Source organism: Apteryx mantelli, chromosome 1 (genome assembly GCF_036417845.1).
Source record: "Apteryx mantelli isolate bAptMan1 chromosome 1, bAptMan1.hap1, whole genome shotgun sequence".
NCBI lineage: Eukaryota > Metazoa > Chordata > Aves > Apterygiformes > Apterygidae > Apteryx > Apteryx mantelli.
Genome location: NC_089978.1, coordinates 100,283,468 through 100,304,961, shown reverse-complemented (window position 1 = coordinate 100,304,961; position 21,494 = coordinate 100,283,468). Strand labels below are relative to the sequence as shown.

The following is a 21,494-nucleotide window of genomic DNA, read 5'->3' as shown; positions in this document are numbered from 1 at the left end:
TTACCTACTAGTTCAAACTATTTGTCTAGTGCATTGGCTCAATGCTTTTCCGCAAGGGCTATATTTGTTTTATAAATAAATATACACATCCATATATATGTTCTATGAATATATGAAATTTAAAACTTTCTTTTCCAAAGGGCTATTAATGCAAGTAATATATGTGCATAATATTAGGCACATCTTGCATATATTCTCTAAGCATATTAAAATAATTGAACATGAAAGCAGCAAAAAACCACACAGTATTATATACAATATTTTGACAACAGTGCAGACTCCTTTTATATATTTTGTTTAAAAAATGTCTACCTCTTCTGAAGAGTATGCTTTTCATAGTAAAATCCACAAAAAGGCTGGTTTCTAAAAAGCTATCTGAATTCCCAAGCCCAGTTCAATTTCTACTAGTTTTTCATTTGCATTCAGTGGTGTTGCCTCATCACCGTTAGGGGAAGTAGAAGAGTTTTCAGATAGCTGTAGAGCAGTTTGAAGTTCAGAGTACACAGGTTCCTCTATAGAAGTCTCTGTTTCTACCTGAACATCTTCTCCAGTAGCTTGAGACCATGGCTGAAGTTGTGTGAAATGTACTTCTACAGTTGAAGTGTTTTTTTTGCAAGAGTCCCCTCTTTCTCTTGCAAAACTATTTTGCCTTACCGAAGACTTCTTTATTACCATCTTGTTATTAAGAGCCTGACCTAAACCCATAACAGCGTTACATACTGCTACATTCAGTCTCACATACCCCTCATCATCTTCTTTATATCTAAGGGAATAAAATTGAAAATACTGAAAACACAGGTTAAAAATGGAGCTTTTACAGCAGAAAATAAGAATAACATCTAATTAGATTGCAGAAACTGGAAATGTCGACAATTAAATGCTGAATCAGATTGCTATGTATTAGGTGGCAATCAAACAAAAGACACACTATGCGAAGACACAACTGCAATAGAGTTTCAATGAGTAGTTTTTAATCAAATATACATCACTGAACAGAAAAGAAGAGATATCTATTCATAATTATATTTTATTAGTCAGATTTCTTTATCCCAAAATGGAGAGTGGGATTTGTTTATACTACAAAAGCTGTTGATATGTAAAGCTTGTCTCCTAAGTAGAGACAACTTACAGCATCAACAAATTTCTTTCAAAAAAACAGGTTAAGAGAATTTCCCAGTGGCAAAAGTTATAAAAGCAAAAAATTTTTTTCTTGGGTTAGCCAACTTTACATTAGGCTTTCTGTCACTATAGTGAAACGTTAAAAGTAGTTTGTTTTATGCTCAGAACATTTAAAGATGGACCAAACTAAAGACAGCATTTAATTAAATATTTGGATCCTCTTAAACAAAATCTAGAAGAAAAGACAATTTTACTTTATGATTTGAACAAGAATCTACTGCTAACATACCTGAAACGAGAACGACAGCTGAGTTTATGTTCTTTTCGAAGATGTAGGGTCAATGTATAACTCCAGGAAAAACATTTCTGACAGATGTGGCATTTATATTTCAGAATACCATCACTCTTGTAAAGAAATGGTATTAAAGTCATTTAAGGCTAGTACATATATATATATATATATATATATATATATATATATGATAAAAAAAAAATCCTTCATTGAAAAGGCGGAAAACACACTAACTAGCTGAAAACCTTTTTGAAGTTAATTTCCTAAAGAGTTTAAAATTTGGTGGGTTTTAGGAAAAGTTTTAAGGAATGCCAGTGAACGTGGAAATTCTCTGCACAGCCTTGAGTACTGCAGATGTCTTCGATAACAGTGTGATACATAGCTTCCACTAAAAGATACTCGGCTTATAATACAGCGGTGATTGTAACTCAGAAAGTTGAAAAAACAGGCAACAAACGTGCACAAACTATAGCAGCCAAAAATGTATTTTAATGCTGTGGCCAAAGACTTGCCTGACTAAAAGCATGGTATGCTTTACACCTTTTGCAGTTTCTCTGGTTTAATGTAAAATATTAGTTCTAAGGGTGGAGTACCAATGTAAGGAGAAAGGTGACATTGGATTTTAATCCCTGAAATATTTTGATTTTGCAGATTAGGATTAACATGTTAATTTAAAGAAAAAAAAAGGGCTTGGCCAGAATTCAAGACTGAGTATGCAACTGCATGCACCTATGGTAAGCACTCAAAATCTATTGGTAAGCATGAGTCAAGTATTTGCATAAGACTTGCAAGAGTCCTAAAAATACGTACAAATAAATACCTGATTTGAGACTAAATGGCATATTTCATGCATTCACATGAAACTAAACACACATAAATTTGAAACTTCAGTCTCATTTATAGCAATATATTTTATTCTTCTATTTAATATACCTACCGCATGTGCTCTCTTGTAATGCCGCCTCAGAGTTTGTAAAGTCCGTGAAGTAAAACCACATCCTTCAACATCACAGCTGTAGGCATCTGAATCATTGTGTGTTTCAACATGTTTATGCAGATCATAAGCGTTCTTAAAACTAAAAACAAGGTAAAACAAATAACAGATATAATAGTACAGAGGAGTAGTTTTGTGGTTAATGTTTAGGACTGGGAGGTACTAATTTTTGGCTCTGACAATGACAAGTGAAAGCACAACATGTGTAAATCATTTCTCTTCTCTACCTCAGTTTTTCCACCTGTGAAAAGGGGATAATACAGACATCTCTTTGATGTGCTCCGAGTTTCGTTTTCCATTCCCTCTTTCTTCTCACACATCCATACCATGTCCAAATCTAGGTAATTTTTTCCCAGCCATGTTGCAAAGCATCATTGTTTCTTCTCCGGTCACACAGAGAAAATTCTTGTCCATGAGCTGAACAGTCACTTCATCCTCTCTGGTCTACAAATTCAGATTATTTCCTTCTGTCCACCCACAATATAAACACAAATGTACTTACACATTTGTTCACTTTATCCCACTTCCAGCACACATTTCATCTTCTCTGCTGAAGTCATACATAATTCTGTCAATGTTTATATATGCAACTTAGTCTATCGCATCACAACCCTGCTTTTTTTCTATTTCACTGCTGTTAACACAACATTCATATGATGAAAGCAGAAAAGAAACCACCATGAAAAAAATCACAGAACAAGACAGCAAAAGGTATAGTGAGCCTCTGACAGGAGAATCGCTCAACGGAGAAGATTGTGACTCTCCCAGGAAACAGCCAGCAATCATTTAGAATGGCAAAACCCACAGTTTAAGACACTATTGTTACACATCTCAACTTGTCATGATGACCATTTGATAGTACACATAGTCTTGCTGAGAAAATTTACCTTTTAACACATCAGTCCTATTTGTACCAGAAGTTCATGAGCTATGTTTCAACAGATGAAGGCATCGATCTATTAGATTTCTTCATTGAAGAGTTTTAGTGGTTGAAAACTTTTCTTATCTTTACTAACACCTATATAAAACACTAACTCAGTTTTACAGTTCTGCTTATTTAGCTACAAGCCTCAAATCTTCTTACCCGCTATCACAGAGATGACAACAGAAAGGACGTTCATCACAGTGTCGGAATCTGATGTGTGCGTTCAGTGAGGAGACACTTGTGCATACCATATCACAAAGTGGACATGTAACATGGTTAACTGTAGAAAGAAAGATGCTTTCAATTCTGTCTCACAGCTTCACCAAGACATTCAGTCTGCTATGGCATATGACAGGAACATTTATTGAAAACTCGTATTAAAATTCACAGATTGTAATACATTTGGGACTGAAACATACAGATAAAAAGAGGAGCTAAAAATGGAATGGAGACATAACAAAGATGGTAGTCAAATAGTGGTCAATCTTAAAATGTTTCAAACTACTTTCCAAATATGAAAGGTAAGGGAAAAAGATGTAGAGGATCATGTTTCACTCTCTAGGCTCTAATAAAAAGGATGATTATCTTCCTGCTCTTGGCACTTTGGGAGGATTCCTAAAAGGTGGATGTTGTCTGGAGGCCTTCTGACAGGCAAGCACTGGCAAATCTGCTTCTAGTGTTTAAGATATTACCACTCTAAACAGGTTGCAGGAGGAATAAGTGTCTGCGCTCCACCTCCCCATTTCACACTTGGGTATATTTGCTTAAAGCATAATAGTGGTAAGTGCTTGCTAAGCTGCCAGACTATGAACTGCAATGGCTGAGGCAGAGATGCAGGTTTGCTCTGCTGACTCTGGAGCTGGGGAGAACCTCTAGCAAATTGGCAGGCAGGACTGTAACCTTTTAAGCCGAAGAAATGCTTGCTTTGCTACATATGATGAGTGCAATGGGAAGAGTCTCAATAAAAAAAGTTGAGGATGCAGACAAAATCTGTTATATATATAGGACTTTGAAACAACACGTTATTTCATCATCTGCCCAGTGCTTTACAGGTGGCCAGTGAAAAACCTGCAGTTGAAGTGCTCATGTTTTCTCAAAAAAAGAAGTAAATATAATGTGCTGTAACTATTCTGGAATTGCTTCCTGTATAGATACTTTTCCTCACAGGTTATCTTAAATCAGGAAAAACATTATTTTCCCCTGAAATAAATAGCTTCATGTGGGAAGCTAGTCTGGAATAACTTAATCTGCAAAACTGCACTGGTGTAGTTCAACAGTTGCTTGAAATGGTAGTAACAAACTGTTCACTTTGTTTTTCTGACATGTAAATGTGCCCAGGTGGGGAATGATTTCAGAATACCTACAGCACTTTGCATTCATATCACAGCTTATTTCAGAATAATTTCTTCTGTGTAGGCAACCTCTTTAAAAGAAAATTTCAATATTTATCTACACCAGAAAGCTATTTGAAGTATGCTGGGGTAAGAATCTGAAAGTGACTGCACTAACAGACAAGCGTGCTGCCAACATTTTTAAAGAATGTTGAATCATGAACTGGGTAAGTAACAGGATATAATATCTTAAAGGATTTAAATTATGCCTAAACAGCTGGACCTAGGAATAGTTCCCAGATTTCTCAGCCAATTTCACATTCAGCTGTTTCCCTGTGGCTTACTGGGACATGACATTGGTTCACATCATCCTTGTTCCTAGGTCCATCCACTATCTGATTTTCTCTGGCTATGCAGACAGAACACATGGTCTGAATTATCAGGGGACCACGACAGCAGGGCACATTGCACAGTCCACCTATGACAAAGGCTTAGGGGCAGCGAGAGTGACCAGAAACAAATAGTTCAGTTTGCTATGTCCTTTATTTAATATATCAGATTCATTTTAATGTGTGTTATGCTTTAATTAAGAGTATCAGCATATTTAAATGGCTTCATTAGCTAATAGAAACAAAAAACCCTTAACAGATTCCAACTTCTATCTGAAACCATCTTGACATCAAGGAAGAAAACTAATCTAGTAAACAAAAAACAAAAATTTCTAGTTTTCTAATAAAAATAAAAAAGTTAAAGTAGTCAGATCCATGTCAACTATAAAACCGTTTACATATGAACATAGTCTGCACCAGTGGCTCACAGTAAATACCAAAACAAATACATAGTTGTTAACCATCAAGGTATTGATTTGCAAACAGTGAAAATCAGGTTTTCTTCAAGAATATAACTAAAAAGTAGATTCTGCCCTGATTGAGTGAGTCTGTACAAAGCTACCTCTATGTTTACACAGCCCAAATGACTGGCACCCAGGTCTGGCTACATGGCTCAAATATCCCTATTCCCAAGGCAAAGTCACATCCACCTCACAGCTTCTGCATTTCCTGTACATCTAAGAGCAGTATCACATGTTTCCTTGTGCTCCGATGCTTTAGGATTCTTTCCCAGCAAGTCACAGCTGTTGTAGTATAACTTGTGGGAATAATTTGGGGATCTCAGGGAGACTGCGGTTAGGTCAGTGAAGGACTACAGCGTTTGAATGAGGCTGACTAGGTACTGCAAAGTGAGCAAAGTTGCACCCCAAGTTAAAACATAGCTTTGGCTTTAACCATGCCCCTAGTCGTGAGAGCAAGTAAACATGGATTCAAATGAAGAATAAGCATCAACATGGGAAGTAGAAAAGCCCACATAGAAAAGCCCCTTAAACATTTTCATCAGAAGGCGTGAAGAAGTCCCATGCTTTAGACAGACTGGCAATGAAACTTCTGCTTTCCTGCAGCTGTAACCCAGTTCCTCTTGTTCTGTATATTAATTTCTCAGCTGATATAAACACACCTTATTAACTCCGCAGTCTATCAAAACCTGTTCTATTCAGGATGACTTAGAGAAAAGTATATTTTATTTTAAAAAGCTCTAACTTACCATGTCCCCTCATGTGATCTCGTAGCAGCCTTTCATTGGCAAAGTGCTTGTCACAGTTCTGGCAAGCCAATATTTGTTCTGAATTTAAATAGAGAATATTTAGTGACAATTCAAATAATTAATTAAAGGTATATTAATTAATTACCTATAGCTGCCGATTTGGTGAATAAACTAACACAACACTGAGACAGTTTGAGTATTCTTTCCATGACCAATTCACTTAAGAAGAAAATTTAGTTTAGGCTCAATGAAAAGGATTCTTTATCAGTAATTTAATTTTATTCTCAACAGGATAACAATCTGTTCAAAAACACTAACAGTTTGAAATTTGAGCTCTTATATATCAGTTACCTAGAATGTACATATTTCCCATCACCAAAACTTCCACAATTCCTAAACATATTTCAAGCATTTAAAAACAGAAAAAACAACCACCTCTCCCTTCCTCTTTAGCATACAGGAAAGTACGCCAATATACAGTCTGTTGAGATAGGGAGTGTTCTGATGAAGAAAATACTTTGCTCTGAAAGTAGTTAAATGATCATTGGGATAACTTGCAGAGATTTTGTAATTCAAACCTAGTTCTAGTGAAAGTTCTCTCTTCAACAATCAACAGCCTCTCCCATTCATAGGCAGTTTCACCATGTCAGTGGAATGCCATGCTGTGCACAGAGGGAAGAGAGGCAGTGCGATGCCACAGCTGCCCGTTGAATAGCTTCTCCTCTGAAACACAGATCTAAGAGTGTTCTTTTGCTTTCGCTCATTACACTAATTCACAGAACAGCCAAGTCAAGAGAACTTCCATGATTTATGAAAACAACTGCTTTCCTAGAGTCAACACTGTTGTCAAGCAATTGACTTATATGAAAAATAGAAATACTTATTAAATGTACATGTGCACGCTATCATAAGCTACCTTCAATGAAAATCTCTTAAAAGAAATATAAAAAGAAATAAAAGCATATCCACTTACTATCTTCTGAAACTTGTCTCTTTGCATGATCAAAAAATTTAGTGTTATTGGAGAACATTCTTCCACAAGTTGGACAGGCCACAACTCTTTCTTGTGTGTGGGTTCTTAAATGATCCCATAGCTTGTGCTTTCCTTTAAATACTCCGGAACAGTCTAAACGAAAAGCTGCACATGAGTACTTTACTTTTTCTTCAGTAGATATAGAAAAGGCTAGTACATACTTATGGCTTACTGTTATATTTTTAGAAACCCAGAGTTAAGCATTTTCTAGGGAAAAAAAAAACAATTTATCACTATTACAAACATTATGTGGCATTTAATCCCACAAATGTCCATTACAAAGTCAAAGATTATTTGTCAGTAATTAGAATTCTTCAGGATATGTTGGCCATGTGTCCCTCCTACAGAAAAGGAAAAATTTCCAGTTTTGAATCTGCAGAGGGCATGCTCCTGTTCTTTCCATCCTCATATGTCACATTTTTTTTTAACTCCACGCATATGTTCATATAGTAGAACTGAGATAGCATTCATCACTATCTCTGTTGCCTCCCCATTACAGAACTCCAGCAATCTTCATAGTCTCTAGAGAAACAGGTGAACAAGATGGGGTAGAGATTACATGTCAACTATACATCTTGAAGAACTCCGCTTACTGACCTCTTTTTTTTATCTTCACGTTTTCTGTCTTCACATACACATTTACATGCTGGTTAACCACAAGCAATCAGCTATCCACCAAAAAATCTTTGCAAATAAATAGCCATGTCCTCAGATCTCTTGAGCTCAGGAACAGCCTGGTCCTGTAGATATCAAACTAGTCTTAACAGCACTAGAAGAAAGCTCTGGCTACTGACATGTGAGACATAAGGGGAAAATCCCTAGGAGGTTAATGTGTTGGCTTAAAGGAAGCTCAAGAACTACTTTCAGGAGAAAACTTCAGATAGATCTGAAGGAATATGCTACCCTATCACATAAGAGGGAGCAGCCATGAGTCTCTCATCTACTTAGCAAATACAGATAATGGCTATGAAGAAAGCTACCTTTCTGGAAAAGTGAATAGCCAGGACCCAACTAGAGACTCCTAAGAGTCAGGAGGACTAAATTCAAATCAAAGAACAGTAGGTGGGAAAAGACAAAACATTCTTTTGTGGATGATGCATGAAAATGTTAGCCAAGTGAATCAATCACATTGGATTCTCTTAGGTCTAAGAAATTAATATATTAAATTCATTCAGCAAAGAGTATTCACCTAGTCCATTTGACCAACTACATGTATTATGAGTTCCTTTTCTACTATTCATCAGGACTTTCTCTCTGGTAAAAGAGCAGGACTGCAATAACCTTGATAACCATTCACATCTACTCCAACAGGTAGAATATAGGAAACTTCCTGGAAAGGATTCCTGAGCTCCAGACTAACAATAAAGGGACAGAGCCCTAGACTCCTCATCAGAAGACAAAGAAAATCCTAAAACCTCACCTATGAGGAGGAAACTGGATCATCAATGTCTCCTTCATCTAAACTGCGTACAGAATTCTTCTGATCAGGAGAGGCCATGGAACAAGGACTATGTCCCACAGAGACCTTGAACCATCTAGATCAGGAGCTGGAAGACCAGTAATTCTTGTGCAACACAAAGGTTTCTGTCTCTCAATCCAGTTTCAAAACATGATATGCAGTATATCAGACTGAATCTTCTTCTTACAGTCTTGTTTTGTGAACTCTGTCAGAGCCCTGAGCATACCAACAGACTCCAGTTGCCCTGACCAGCCTGTAACCATCTTTCTCTGTAATCCTCTGCAATCTCTTCTGCCCCACACATGTAGGGGTTTAGCTGCCTGTGCTCAATGTCCACTCTGATATGGTGAAGCTGTGTAACCTGAAATCAGACTTCTGTGAAAACAGAAGCTGTGAGGAAGAGCAGTGAGAAGCTTCATCTGAGGCCTCCATTCATGCACCCTGTGCTCGCTGGCTCGGAAGCTGCAGTTACCTACCCTGTAGGTATGCTGTGCCGGGCCTTGCACCCAGCTGACCCTGACCCTGACTTGCTGACTGGACTTCTGACTTGACCTCAGACCTGCCTTGTTGCTGTGGACTTGGTGATCACTGGGCTGTAGCTGACCCTGGTCAACATCATCCAGACCTGCTCCGCTCTTCTTGTTCAGGTACTGTGGGACTGTGCTCTGCCAGTGAGATCCCTGCCCCTGCCTGACTTACTGTCACCCTTCGCTCCCTGTTTGCCTTCCATTGCAGAACAGTCCATTCTTGCTGTTCCCCCACAAACCCAAACCAGCCAACTCAGACCACTAGCTGGTGTACTGAGGGTCCCTGGAAAAAACACTGCAGACTGGTGCACTTTGTTTGTTGTTCCAGCTCCACATCAACTGCTTCCTCACAGAGGGGATGAGATCTTGCTTGACTGTGCTTGCTTTTTAAGTTTTGGGTTGGGGCTAAAAAGTTGTCTTTCACTGCCTGGACATTATGATTCTGCATGCTGCTTTCAAATGTGTAATACCACTCTAAATGTTAAGATCACAGAATTGTAAGATAGACCCCTTAACACCCAGGACCCATACTTTTGCTCTGAAGCAGGATCAGTTACACCTTGGTCTTAAAAGAGGTTTTCTCAGTCCCCTTGTGATAGAAACTCTGGAGTTTCCACAGGCAACCTGCACAGTACTTTAACACACCCCATTAAAAAGATTTTCATAATATCTAACTTAAGCCCATTACTTATCTTTTCCAGCACAGACATGGAGAACAGATGATTTCCCTGTTCCTAACAGCAGGGTTTTTGTTAAATATATCTGAAGACATACCATATTCCTCTTCCACATTTCCTTTTCCCCCATTCTGTTCTTTAGGCTATACCATTAGAGTCCTTTCAGCTGTCCTAGTTGTCTATATGTTTTCTAAAGCTATGATCACACTGATGTGTATTTTTTGCTCATCTAAGGATTACAGATTCAATGCTGTCAGGCCACTGCAGTGAGTTCCCCAGCCAAAAAAAACCCTCAGAAGTCTGTCACCTGACCTGGAGAGGGCAAAGGAACAAAATGATGTCACCTTGCATCCACTGACTGGAATCTGCCATTATTGCAGTGAATAACCAACCCAAAAAGTAACTCTAACCCATGAATTGAGAAGACTCACACTTGGAGGGGATCACAAAGACAATTCAGATCAAACCAGGACTTTGTCAACACACATTACAAGACATAGCCAACTGACATATTTAAAAGTGAGCACAGAATTTATCTCTTCCAGGACCAGAGTCCAACAAATTGTTTAATTATTTTCTGCAAGAAGCCTTTTCTGCTTGAGAGGTTTTGTTCATACACTTTGTAGATCTGAAACTGACTGATGTGCAGATCAAATTGCAATCCATCCTTTAGCCCTTAGTCAAAATAAAGGCATTTGCTATGAAAGACTGCCAATGGAATGTGGCTTCTACAACAGAGCCAAGGGCAGAACATCAGCTTTGATGAAGCAGTGACAATAATCGTAGCACACAAAGTAGCTAGCAACTTGGTCAGAGAGTGCATTAAAAATGCTCCTTCTCACCACAGAGCTGAGAGAAACCAGGATGGCACTAGGTATGATACACTTAATATGAAGGGAACAGACGAGGGAAAGCAGACAGTAAGCTCACCACCAATGGTTGTGAGGGAAACATCCCTGGTCTTGAGTGGTAGAATACAAATGAAAAGTCTGTCTGAATGGGTATGTTAGGCTGTCACTCACAGGCAGAATTACGAAGAAACCTGACCCTGTTCACTGCTGGCATTCCTCAATTTAGACCAATTGGTAGTTGAGGTTCAGTCCCACGAATGATAGGCATTATTATACTTAAAGCATGTAGCCTATAAAATACAAATGTTTCTGCAAGTATTTAAGATAGATGGAAAAACATCTGGGAAAGTTATCTCACATGCTCCTATGCAATGTGTAGCACTAAGTGAATTCTATGAGAAACACTGCAGTGAAATACTTTCTCAAATTGAAGTTCAGTATGTGAACTACCTTTCCAGTGACAATAAACAACTTTCTTCTGATCTGTAATAGTTTCTTTCTCAGTAGCATAGGCATGAATAGCAACATGTTGATAAAACCACTCTGGGTTATTGAAGGTAACCTAAAAACAAAACAGAAGTATGGGGAAAACAAGATAGTTTTGGCAGGAAGTTAACTGACAGGAACAGAGAATTAAAAGAAATGTTTTTAAGAAACCAAACACCAGTGAATATTGCAGTAACATTTAATTAACTGACCCCAACACAAGAAAATTACATCCATTACAAATATATGGAACCTTCCGCAGTCGCTACTACACAAACCCGGTCCTGAATTTAGACTCACCATCTAGTAGTTTAGAAGTTTGTCTAGACCAATCCAGTGAATGCTACCCATTCTTTGGGACAGGGGAAGTATGTCTCTTAATGTATTTCTTTTGATTTATTGCTTTCACATATTTTTACCTTCTCTCCTTCCTTCATTTGTACCTGCTTCTGTTCACCCAGAAGTCTATGAGGGCAGCACAGATAATTCCAATAGAAATGGGAAGGCTGCACAATGATTAGATTGAATTTTGTGTCATGGACACAACGTTCCACCAGTCAGTATTGTGACAAGAGGGACTAAACCTTAATTAGCTTCTTCACTCCACAAAAATCCACACCTGCAGAGCGAAAGCAGACAGCATATGGCATCTTCTCCCAGCAACTGACGATGTCACTCATCTGCAGACTGTCATCAGTGGCAATTTAAAGTATTCCTCTCACTTCCCAATAATTTAGCCCCTTATGTCAGTATACCACCCCCTCTGCTGCACCAGCACAATTATTTGTAAGGCTACACAGTGAACTGAGTCAGGGAATTGATCTGGCTTTAAAGAGCACCAAAACACCAGAGAGGGGAAAGTGGAAACAAATGCAGCTCCTGAAGCTAATACTGCCATTGCAGATAATGTACAGCTGATTCAAATTTGAACTTTTTTTTTTGGTAAGGAAATTTAAGTGAAAAAAGTATTTCTTTAGTATTGTCTGTGTTTAATCATCCAAATCCTAGTATACTTGGAGAATGAATTAAGCTAAACTGTTAAAAGGCACTCTTTGTGCAGAACAGAGCATTTGCATGAGGAGCTAATACAAACTGCTGCATTTTAAAATCATATTCCAGTGTATTTCACAATAGCTCCCTGGGGAAGACAAGCCCTTATTTCCTCTGAAGGGCTTGAAACATGATCTGAGAAATCCAAGGTCTTGTGTATATGAAAACATACAGGCATATTAACGTGAATCAGCTAAAGGTATTGAGCCAGACAGTGACCGAAAGCCTCTTCACTCCTTAATGAGAGTAAGCATATGGGGGTTAAACACACTTTAATTAAAGACCACCATCTCTTTAAGTGTTTTGCCTTAAATTTCTTGAATATTTCTTTATACATAAATAGCAGAGAAGATTTGGGGCTGTTGCCTGAGTCAGTAACCTTACCTTTGGAGAGACGAAATCTGACACAGTAGAAAGCACCACAAAAGTCGGCAGGGCAGTATAGGTGATTTTCAAAGAGAATTATATTCATAACTGTGGGAACATATTTGCAGGAGGGTGGGAAAGGTAAGCAGTTTTCCCTGCCCTCAAAGTTCTTTTCTTTCACTGTGCCCTACCCCACCTTCTGGGTCTAGTCTAGCCTGCCTACTGAGTTGGGAAACATTCTTTTAATTAATAAAATTCACAACATAGTTTGAACTTGAAAAAACACGTATAAAAAGATTTAGCAAAATGCTACAGAGTAAAGTATTCCATCAGCCAAAACTGCCCATTTACGTAAATGAAAAGTGGAACATGAAATAAATTAATGTAAAGATTTTTCCTCTTTTAAGCATGTTTTTGAAAAGACTGCGTTCACTGTCAGACCAAGCTAAATCAAATTTTGGAAGGTTTTGAATATTAACTTCTTTGTGTTTTAAATAAATTGCTCAACATAGCAATATGCAAGTCAGGGTTGTTCAGTATATATTAAAAAGCATTAATAAATTAAAAAATAATTACTATAAGAAAGATGACCTCCGTAAGCTATAAGACATAATCAAAATCTCATAAGTTATGGATTGTTTATGTAGTGTGACTGACAAATGTTAAATAATGCTCTGTATTACATGCTTGGGCTTTTAGCTTTAAAAAGAAGAGAATGGGGAGCATCCATACTTAATCCCACAGTGAATAAAAGCCTCCATTTACAGAAATAAGAGTTTCTGACAGATTGAGTCAACAGCAGCTATCACCTTTCCCTATAAACATCAATCTCAGATTTTTAGGTAATTTCTTATTTCACTTAGAGAAAAAAAAAGGAGAGATATCATAGCATTATGAGTATAGATATTTTAAATTCACAGCCAAAACAGACAAAAGAGATATATTCTGTCCAGAAATAACATACAGATTAGGAGGTACTCACCTTTATGTATGCTGTAGCATAAACAAACTGCAAACTGAAACATTAAGAGAAAACTGGAAATAACTTTAGATCTAGCAAGGGGAAGGTTAGCAAAACATAGGCTGTTACCACCATCAGAGAACAAAAAGAATTTCACTCCATCATTTCAGTGTATTTATTCAAACATTACACAGATTCCAGTTTGACAATGGGATATACATGAGGGATACCTATGTGAAGCTCCACCAATCTGACATTCCCTGGCATGGAAATATTTTCAACCTTGTAAGTATTTGTTTACAACCTCAACTAGCATGGTCGATGTCATAAATTAATTTTACCACACCTTTGATATGAAAAAGTCATAAAAGAAATATAGGATTTAGGAATGATAACCCATGTATCTTTGAAAGGCCTGGAGAGACAGAAGGAAAAAGGATGAAAGGCCTTTCATAAACATTGCTTTTTCAAAACAAGTAAAACTTTTAATTCATAGTTCAGTGTTATTAAAACTACATCAGATTTGCCCATATGAGGTGTGCAAAATGTTTGAATTTTACTGTTTTTCTGATTTCCACAGTACAACTTTTGTTTCAGTTGGATCCTTTCTAGAGTATCACTTTATTTTGTTTTCAGTTTTATCATTTAACTCAAATGAAACCGAAAACACATATAACACATGAAAAAAAAATAATGTAAACCAGACAGGGGTAAAGGCAACAATGTCTCTCATTTTAGAGAAAGAAGTAGCGAGGAAGATTATCTGAAATCTATCTTCTTCGATAGTTAAACAAAAGGAGATGATATGAAAATGCCACCAGCAAGGTATTAGTCCTGTGGATGCAAAGATAATACTCTCTGGCCATAAAAAAGAGCAGAATTTCTGACAGAGAAAGCATTCCCCTATAATGTCATATCAATATGACCCCACTTTGACCAGGAAAGAACATCTCTAATAAGTAGAAAGAAATTTATATAGTCAGTGCTAACATAGACAAAAACATAGCAATTGCTAATCATCTGTGCTCATTTGATATAGAAATAGCAGTGCTGAAACTGAATGGATAATCATTTTATTTAGTACAGGGCACCAAAAAGTGGTCAGGATACAAACCATTTGAAACCAATCTTGGCCATATTTGAACATGAGACTTAAAGATGAATGGCTTATTGCAAATATCCGATATCACCCTGTGCCAGAAAACAAACAAAAACGCCCCATTTCCAACTGGCCAGGGAAACATAACATATTCTGTCAGCTTTCTTTGAATAAATAATAAACCTCTTTGGACCTTCTCTATTAACTACCAAGTTTGCAAGCATGCTGTTAAAATACAAGAAAAGTTTTATCTTTGTGGAAAAGATCACTGTAGTCACCACAAAGAGAAAGAAAACTTGAATTTGAGGTCCCAGATGTTATGCAAATATGTTGTTTACATTTGGTGAATGCTACCATAATGATTAAGATATATCAGCTATGAAGATAGTGGGAAACACTATTTAGAGGTAAGTTTGAGCAAAATTTCCCAGTAGTGAAACTTCTCTATTTCCTGATGCCAAATCCAAGGAATACTAAGGTAAAGTTAGGAAAAGAAAAAAAAAAAAACCAAGCTATTAATATCTCAACATATTTCACTTACATCACAATTCTCCCAGTGGCAAACAAACTCGTCTGAGGTCCTTGGTAACTGATGCTGGCTATGGTTGTTCTGCAAACATGCTGGCAAATTGTGGTGCAATGCCCGTAACTGAGAGCCTATGAATTTCAGTTTGGTGTGGTAACTGTGAAAATTGGCATGCGTTATCAGCTCTCGGGGATCTTTTGCCAAAAATTCACAACTTCTCCACCAACACTGGTACTGCTCTAAACAAAAGAAAGAAAGAACATTTTGCAGAACGCTGCATGAAATCTGGAATTGTGCGCTACAACAGTGAGACTACCAATAGCTAATTAGTACTTACATTTGTCATAACCTCATGATCTGTAAGTAACCCTAGCAGAGAAGCTGATAATTGCTACCTACTGATAATGCAGTAGATAAAGCTTGCAAATCTCAATGGCAAACAGATTTTCCATTTTTTCAAAACTGTAGCAATACTAGAGTACTTAACAGCTTAAAACACAACTTTTTGCAGAAAGACAATTCATAGATTCAACAGGAAAAATTGGTAAAAATTAATATTTTTCTTAGGTTTACACTATGACACTCTTCAGGTTAGGTCATGGAGACATTGTTAATGTTGGTCCAATTCTATTTTTTTCAACTTTAATTAAAACTCATTCACCTATAATTAAAATGTCTACACCTGTAATTACACTTGATTACAGTGTTAAAAATAAAGAGCAGGATACACAACAGCCAAAAGAGCTATATTAAAAAGACCAGTATATTATTGCTATTACATCCACAGAGACTGCCTATAATTTTCTGCAGAATAGGATTTTTTTTGTTTTCCTTTTAAGTACATTTAATCCTATTAGATGCAAAATATAACACCAGCCATCAAGCATTCAGTGTATGTATGCAAGTAGGGCAGTTACTGCACAAACAGTAAAAGTTTCTGTTTCTCTGTAAAGATTCCTACAACTGCTACTTTAAACTTAAAATCCTTAAGCACCTGATCAATTCCTTGAAAGGAAGAACTCTGCCTTTCAAAAATAATTTTCTAAAATCTGTCTTAGAAAAGTACACATACTTAGACCCTAATCTTATAAAAAAATTCTCAGTAAAAGTTCTCATGACACCACCTCTGTAGTCTCTATTTTAGTAATACCTATCAACAGAAACAAAAATCAAGGACAATCAGATGCAAAGCAAAAAGCAAATATAAGCCATTGTCTGAGGGCTTCATGCATGTGGGCCTGGAAAAAGCTATGAAGGTCTGCAGTGCAGGCAGAACTGAAGTCAGTATTATATCCTAGCTTAGGAAGTAGTCTTCAAAACTGCAATATAATCTGTGTGACATATGAGACATAAATGACCTGCTTTTTCCAGGGGATGCTGTAGATAGTCTTTCAAGTGTTCCGCAATGTGATTATAAAATTCCTCCATGCATTTTCCTATAAAGAAGCATTCTTCCCATTCACATGGTAATATCAATTCAGAGTTCTTAAATTTGCTTCCAGGGGCCATTGCCTAAAATCTTTAGAAGTACAGAGAAGTTTTAGTTATCATATTAGATTTCTGTAATTTCCTTTTTAAAAAAAAACCCAAAACACAGCAGTTAAGATCACAGGCTCCTAAATTACATTAACTTTTTTTTAATCACTACTTTTTTTTAGAATCTAAGTCCCTATTTTGCAAACTTTTCCACCTTGCCAGAACCCATACATTGCAACATTTTCATTACAACTGCATGATGAGTTCTATGATCACCACCCCAAACACCTGCTGAGGGTGCATTTATTATAATTTAAACCTACGGCAGTACTGTAAAACCTCTTTCCACATGGAAAACCAAAGCATCATTACCAAGAGTGCAATGCCACAATTTTTAACCTGACATTAGTGTGGGCTCCCACTGAACAGGGCTGGTTCCATTCTCCCCTGCCATATATTCTTGTTCTTCTCAAGATCCAGCACTGGAATTTGTATGGTCAAGCACTAAACCAATGAGAAAACTAACAAAGTTGCAAGCTGGAGGCAGAGGAGGACACATGAACAAACGGCTAAATCAGTTCCCTGTTCAACTCATCCCATGCATACTTTTACTAATATAGGGGTAGCAACAGGAATGCACAACCAGGAGAAAGAGTTCCACTGCCTTTTCATGCTTCGGGTAGATACATGAGTAGGAAACTTCCTTAAAAACTATTGGCCTGTTCTCAGTTGTTTTCCACCCTCCTCTTCTTTCCTGCCTTATTACTTTCGAAGATCTGCCAGTTCAACTGCTTACCACTCCCTAACTTGCATTATTGCCAGTAATTTGTATTCATTTTAAAAGCCTAAACAGTCTCCAAGTGGATCAGCTGACAGATCTCCATCAGCAGCAGAGTGTACAAGGAGGATGGTAGCAAGCAGCTGGGAGGAGGTTCTTATTTTTCTCATCAACACACACAGATCTGGAAGACAAACTCTGTCCAATAGCCTAAAGCATCAGTATAAAAGTAAGACTGTGTCTGCACTAGTGCTCTTACTGATTCTATTAATTACAAAAGTCAGGCACTGACATAATACTGGTTACAAAAATAGCGTGCAAATGGGAAAGCATGCAACTCAATTGGCAAAACTTTTGTACTTAGCAAAAATACTAACTAGGATGTATTCTCTCACCAAACAGGTTAATTACCAGAAAGCTTTTAAAAGAACTGGTCATCTTATATTGCAAGTGGTACTTTCCTCACATTGTAAGAGTTCAATCTGAACTGCTGTAACTAACTGCTTTATTTCACCAAGTCCCTTTTTATTGACCTGAAGCAAGAAACGCAGGCATCCTTAAGGGCATGTTGCAAAGTATGAAGAGTACCAGTTATGCCACATATAACTCACTGCCAAGTAGTTTATTAAAGTTATTCCAAATACTGTGTTAATATTACTGGAAAAAAAATATTTCAAGTTATAATTATTCTAATCGACCTATGTCAGTATCCACAATGAAGAAGCATGCAGGGAGAAAATCTAGAGGTAAAACTGTGCTGGGATTCCTGCTCCCCTCAATGACAAGGAACCCCAGTGCCTCCTCCCTCACTTCTGCTGTCTCTGTGCCCTCCTTCAGCAGCTAACAGCCCCCCCCCCCCCCATGCCCTCCCTCAGCGGCTAACAGCCCCTTCCCCCCGTCTCAGGGCCCTGCCTCAGCGCCTAACGGCCGCGTCTCCGCTGGCTCCCCCCACCGCAGCCGCTTGCAGCTCGGGGCAGGCAGGGCGCTAACTCACCGGCCAAAGCCGCTCCCCGCGCCCCGCACTAACGGCCCCAGCGGCGGCGGCGGGGGGATGTAGGCGTGAGCCCGCGCGAGAGCCGTGTCCTCTGGGCGGTTAAAATGTCTTCGCGTGACCGCTGACCGGCTTCACCGAGCGGTTCCCCCTCGCCACCGACCACCCCTGATGGCGGCAGACTGCTGTTTGTAGCGCTGTTCGTCTTGGTTTCCTCATAAAGAGCACACATTTCAATATCCTTCACACCAAACGCAAGCGCCGGCGAAGGTGAAAGTGTGTTAACTGGCAATGTATGCAACTGCGGGACGGAAGGCTTTTTGTAGCCAAGTCTAGGAGACCACACAGGTATTCAGCGACTGCTTTTGTAGGCTCTGACAATTTTGTATGTGTCCCGTGCAACCAAAATTTGTGATTTCTTGCAAGCATTAATTGATTCCAGCAAGTTCTTGCTCTGCTTCAATTACCCTTTAAACCACCCTTCATTTTGATTGAAATGCTCATACTTAAGAGTCGAAGGCCTTTTTTCAGTGGGTGGACTCAGAAGTATTGGCTGTACTGAGAGAAGACAAAGTTAATTCAGAAGGAAATGCGTACGCTGTATAATTAGAACAACAGCTATTCCTTTACTAACCAGAGCTCTCAAGGGTGACTGGATTACTTTAAAGCAACAGCAGTGAATAGAGCATTTTTCTCCAAGACTTTTCTGCCAAGGGAACACCTCCTATATCTATTCAAACCACTTCTTACTTAAATAACCACACAAGTATATTATGCCTGGAGGAAAATGTACTGCATGTTGGGATTTGCATGTATTTCATGGGAAAAAAAAGTAGTGGAAAAGGGAGGAGAGCGAATGAGAAGTAGATGCATTTGCCTTCAGGACAAAGTTTCTCATTTTTTCTCTTTGATTATGCAAGCTAAGCTCTTCTCTTTTGCATCTTTATAAACTGTGCTTTGTCAATGATTCCACTAGCTTTTCAGCAAAAAATCTTGTTTGCCTTAGAATGGACTTCACAGGAGGGCAAGAAAGAACTAATCTTTTCCCCCCTTCCCAAACCCCACTTCTGTCCAAACACCTCCAACCCATATTTACTTTGAAAACTAATGCTGAATTCTGTGTGATAGCTACAGCCCTTGGACACAAATGCTACTTGTACATCGGACATAGGTATTTTATTCCTTTGAAAACTCTGACTAGGGTCTCACATAGGCATGGGTGCGGAAAGAAGGGAAGAAGAGCTCACACATGTAGTTGATTTCTTTTTTAAACAACCCACAGCACAGCCTGGGTAGCAGATTTAGAGCAATTCTTATCTCCTCTTTGTCACAGAAAGGAACTAGGGTTAGAACTTGCTTACCCTTTCCTTTGAATGAGCTGGTTGGATTTTTTTTGTTTTGCTTTTTGTTTTGATTGCAAAAAGCCCCCCCTTTCTTCTAGTCCCTGCCTTCAGTGACACTCCAGTGTCAGAATTGCATAGCTAGCGTGTGCGCAAAAGTCTATTCTGTGTGTGGAAAAGGACATTCACCCCTTGAGAAAATGCTGCCCATAAGCTTGCTTTAGCCCTTTCCAAAAAGTGATGAAATGTGGATCTGCTTCATTCCCTTATCGTAGCAGCATTTTAAGCTTTGGTTTCTGCATGTTGCTGCATATAACACAGTAAGCAAGTTTTACCTTTGAATTTAATTTCTGGTAAACTAGCACACACTGACGCTTTCCCCTATACAAGTAGCAGAATATAGGTTCTACCAGGAAAAAAAAAAAAAAGCATCTGAACATAATAATCATTAATATTTAGTTAACACCACAACTTACCATATAGTTTTGCACAGCAGGCTAAGCATGTGTTCTCTCTGTGCTTTGTTTTTTGTTTTTTAGCTGTATTTCCAGTTTATTTTATTGCCTCTCAGCCCTCAGGTCCCTCTTTCTTGTCAGTTTTGAATCTGCTTTCTAGAGTTCACTAAATGTGAGATGTACGAGTCTCAGAGATACTTGTGTTTCTTTTAAGTTCTGTGAAAATAGCCAGCTGTGTAGGAAAGAGATACTAAAATAAGGACAAAGCTTGTGGGAAGGCTGGCAGAACTCAGCTGGTATCTGGTCTCATTAACAACACCCCACTCATCAATCCATACAAAAGTAGCTGCAAACTAGCAAGAGCATGGGCTGTTCCTCTCCTTGTGCTAGTGTCATGGCAAAAACCTTAGGCTTGTGTGGATAGAAGGGTGGAAATCTGTAGAAAATTAGCATAATTAATTCTGCTAATTTTAACTCCTAATTTTGCCATTGCTGCACTTTTTTTGGTAGCGATTTACATTTTGCTACCATTACCAAACACCTTAATTATTTTTAGAATCAAAATCTAGGCACAAATAAAAAGTACAGGAAAGCACTCAACCAACAGCAAGGAAGACATTAGAAATGAAAGACTTTGATTTAGATGGAATAAACTTGAAAACTCAGTATTTTTAATTGCTTTTCACATCAGCTGCTCTACAGCCATTACAACTGTGAAATAATCAGCTTTTCAAAAGTTTTGGTGATTAATCAGACACTGCAACTGCTCAGAACAGCTCACAGATAAGATAGAAAGACAGTAGCATTACACTACAAATGTTGATGAAATCCTGACTCTAGGAGGTAGACTGAAGTCTCTTGGACAGTTCTTAACTTTTCTGCCATACCCAAAGGATACACTTTCTATCCCTTTCACCTTAGCTGTTAGGAATTTAAGTTTAGCAACAGTGAGCTTGGACTCTTTAGAAAAATGATCCAAAGTGTCAATCATCATCAGGCTGTATTAAGGTGCTCTGTATGCTGAAGTCCCTGAACTGAATTGTGCATTTTGTAGCTGAGAGTAGCGTACATGCAGAATAGCACTTTTATACTCAGAAGGGGGAAAAAGGAATCCAGAACAGCTTTCTCAAAGTGTTTGGGGCAAGAAACATATTTTCAAACC

General features: G+C 38.1%; 1 protein-coding gene across 1 annotated transcript; it reads right to left on the bottom strand.

Moving 5' to 3' along the window:
* Positions 1 to 363: 363 nt before the first annotated feature.
* Positions 364 to 16,801, bottom strand: LOC106494938 (histone H4 transcription factor-like). Its single transcript, XM_067289955.1, has 9 exons — positions 16,651 to 16,801; positions 15,308 to 15,531; positions 11,255 to 11,366; positions 7,231 to 7,383; positions 6,258 to 6,335; positions 3,490 to 3,610; positions 2,349 to 2,487; positions 1,409 to 1,524; positions 364 to 763 (listed from the first exon to the last, which is right to left on the bottom strand). The coding sequence occupies exons 1-9, from the start codon at positions 16,799 to 16,801 to the stop codon at positions 364 to 366; spliced, it is 1,494 nt and encodes a 497-aa protein (XP_067146056.1).
* Between the last annotated feature and the right edge of the window lie 4,693 nt (positions 16,802 to 21,494).

Excerpts from the sequence above, each read along its gene's own strand:
- LOC106494938 (XM_067289955.1), bottom strand. The coding sequence starts at position 16,801 with ATGGCCCCTGGAAGCAAATTTAAGAACTCTGAATTGATATTACCATGT. Across the intron at positions 15,532-16,650 it reads GCATCCCCTGGAAAAAGCAG|AGCAGTACCAGTGTTGGTGG; the intron begins GTCATTTATGTC and ends TCTTTTGTTTAG. Across the intron at positions 11,367-15,307 it reads GCCACTGGGAGAATTGTGAT|GTTACCTTCAATAACCCAGA; the intron begins GTAAGTGAAATA and ends TTTTGTTTTTAG.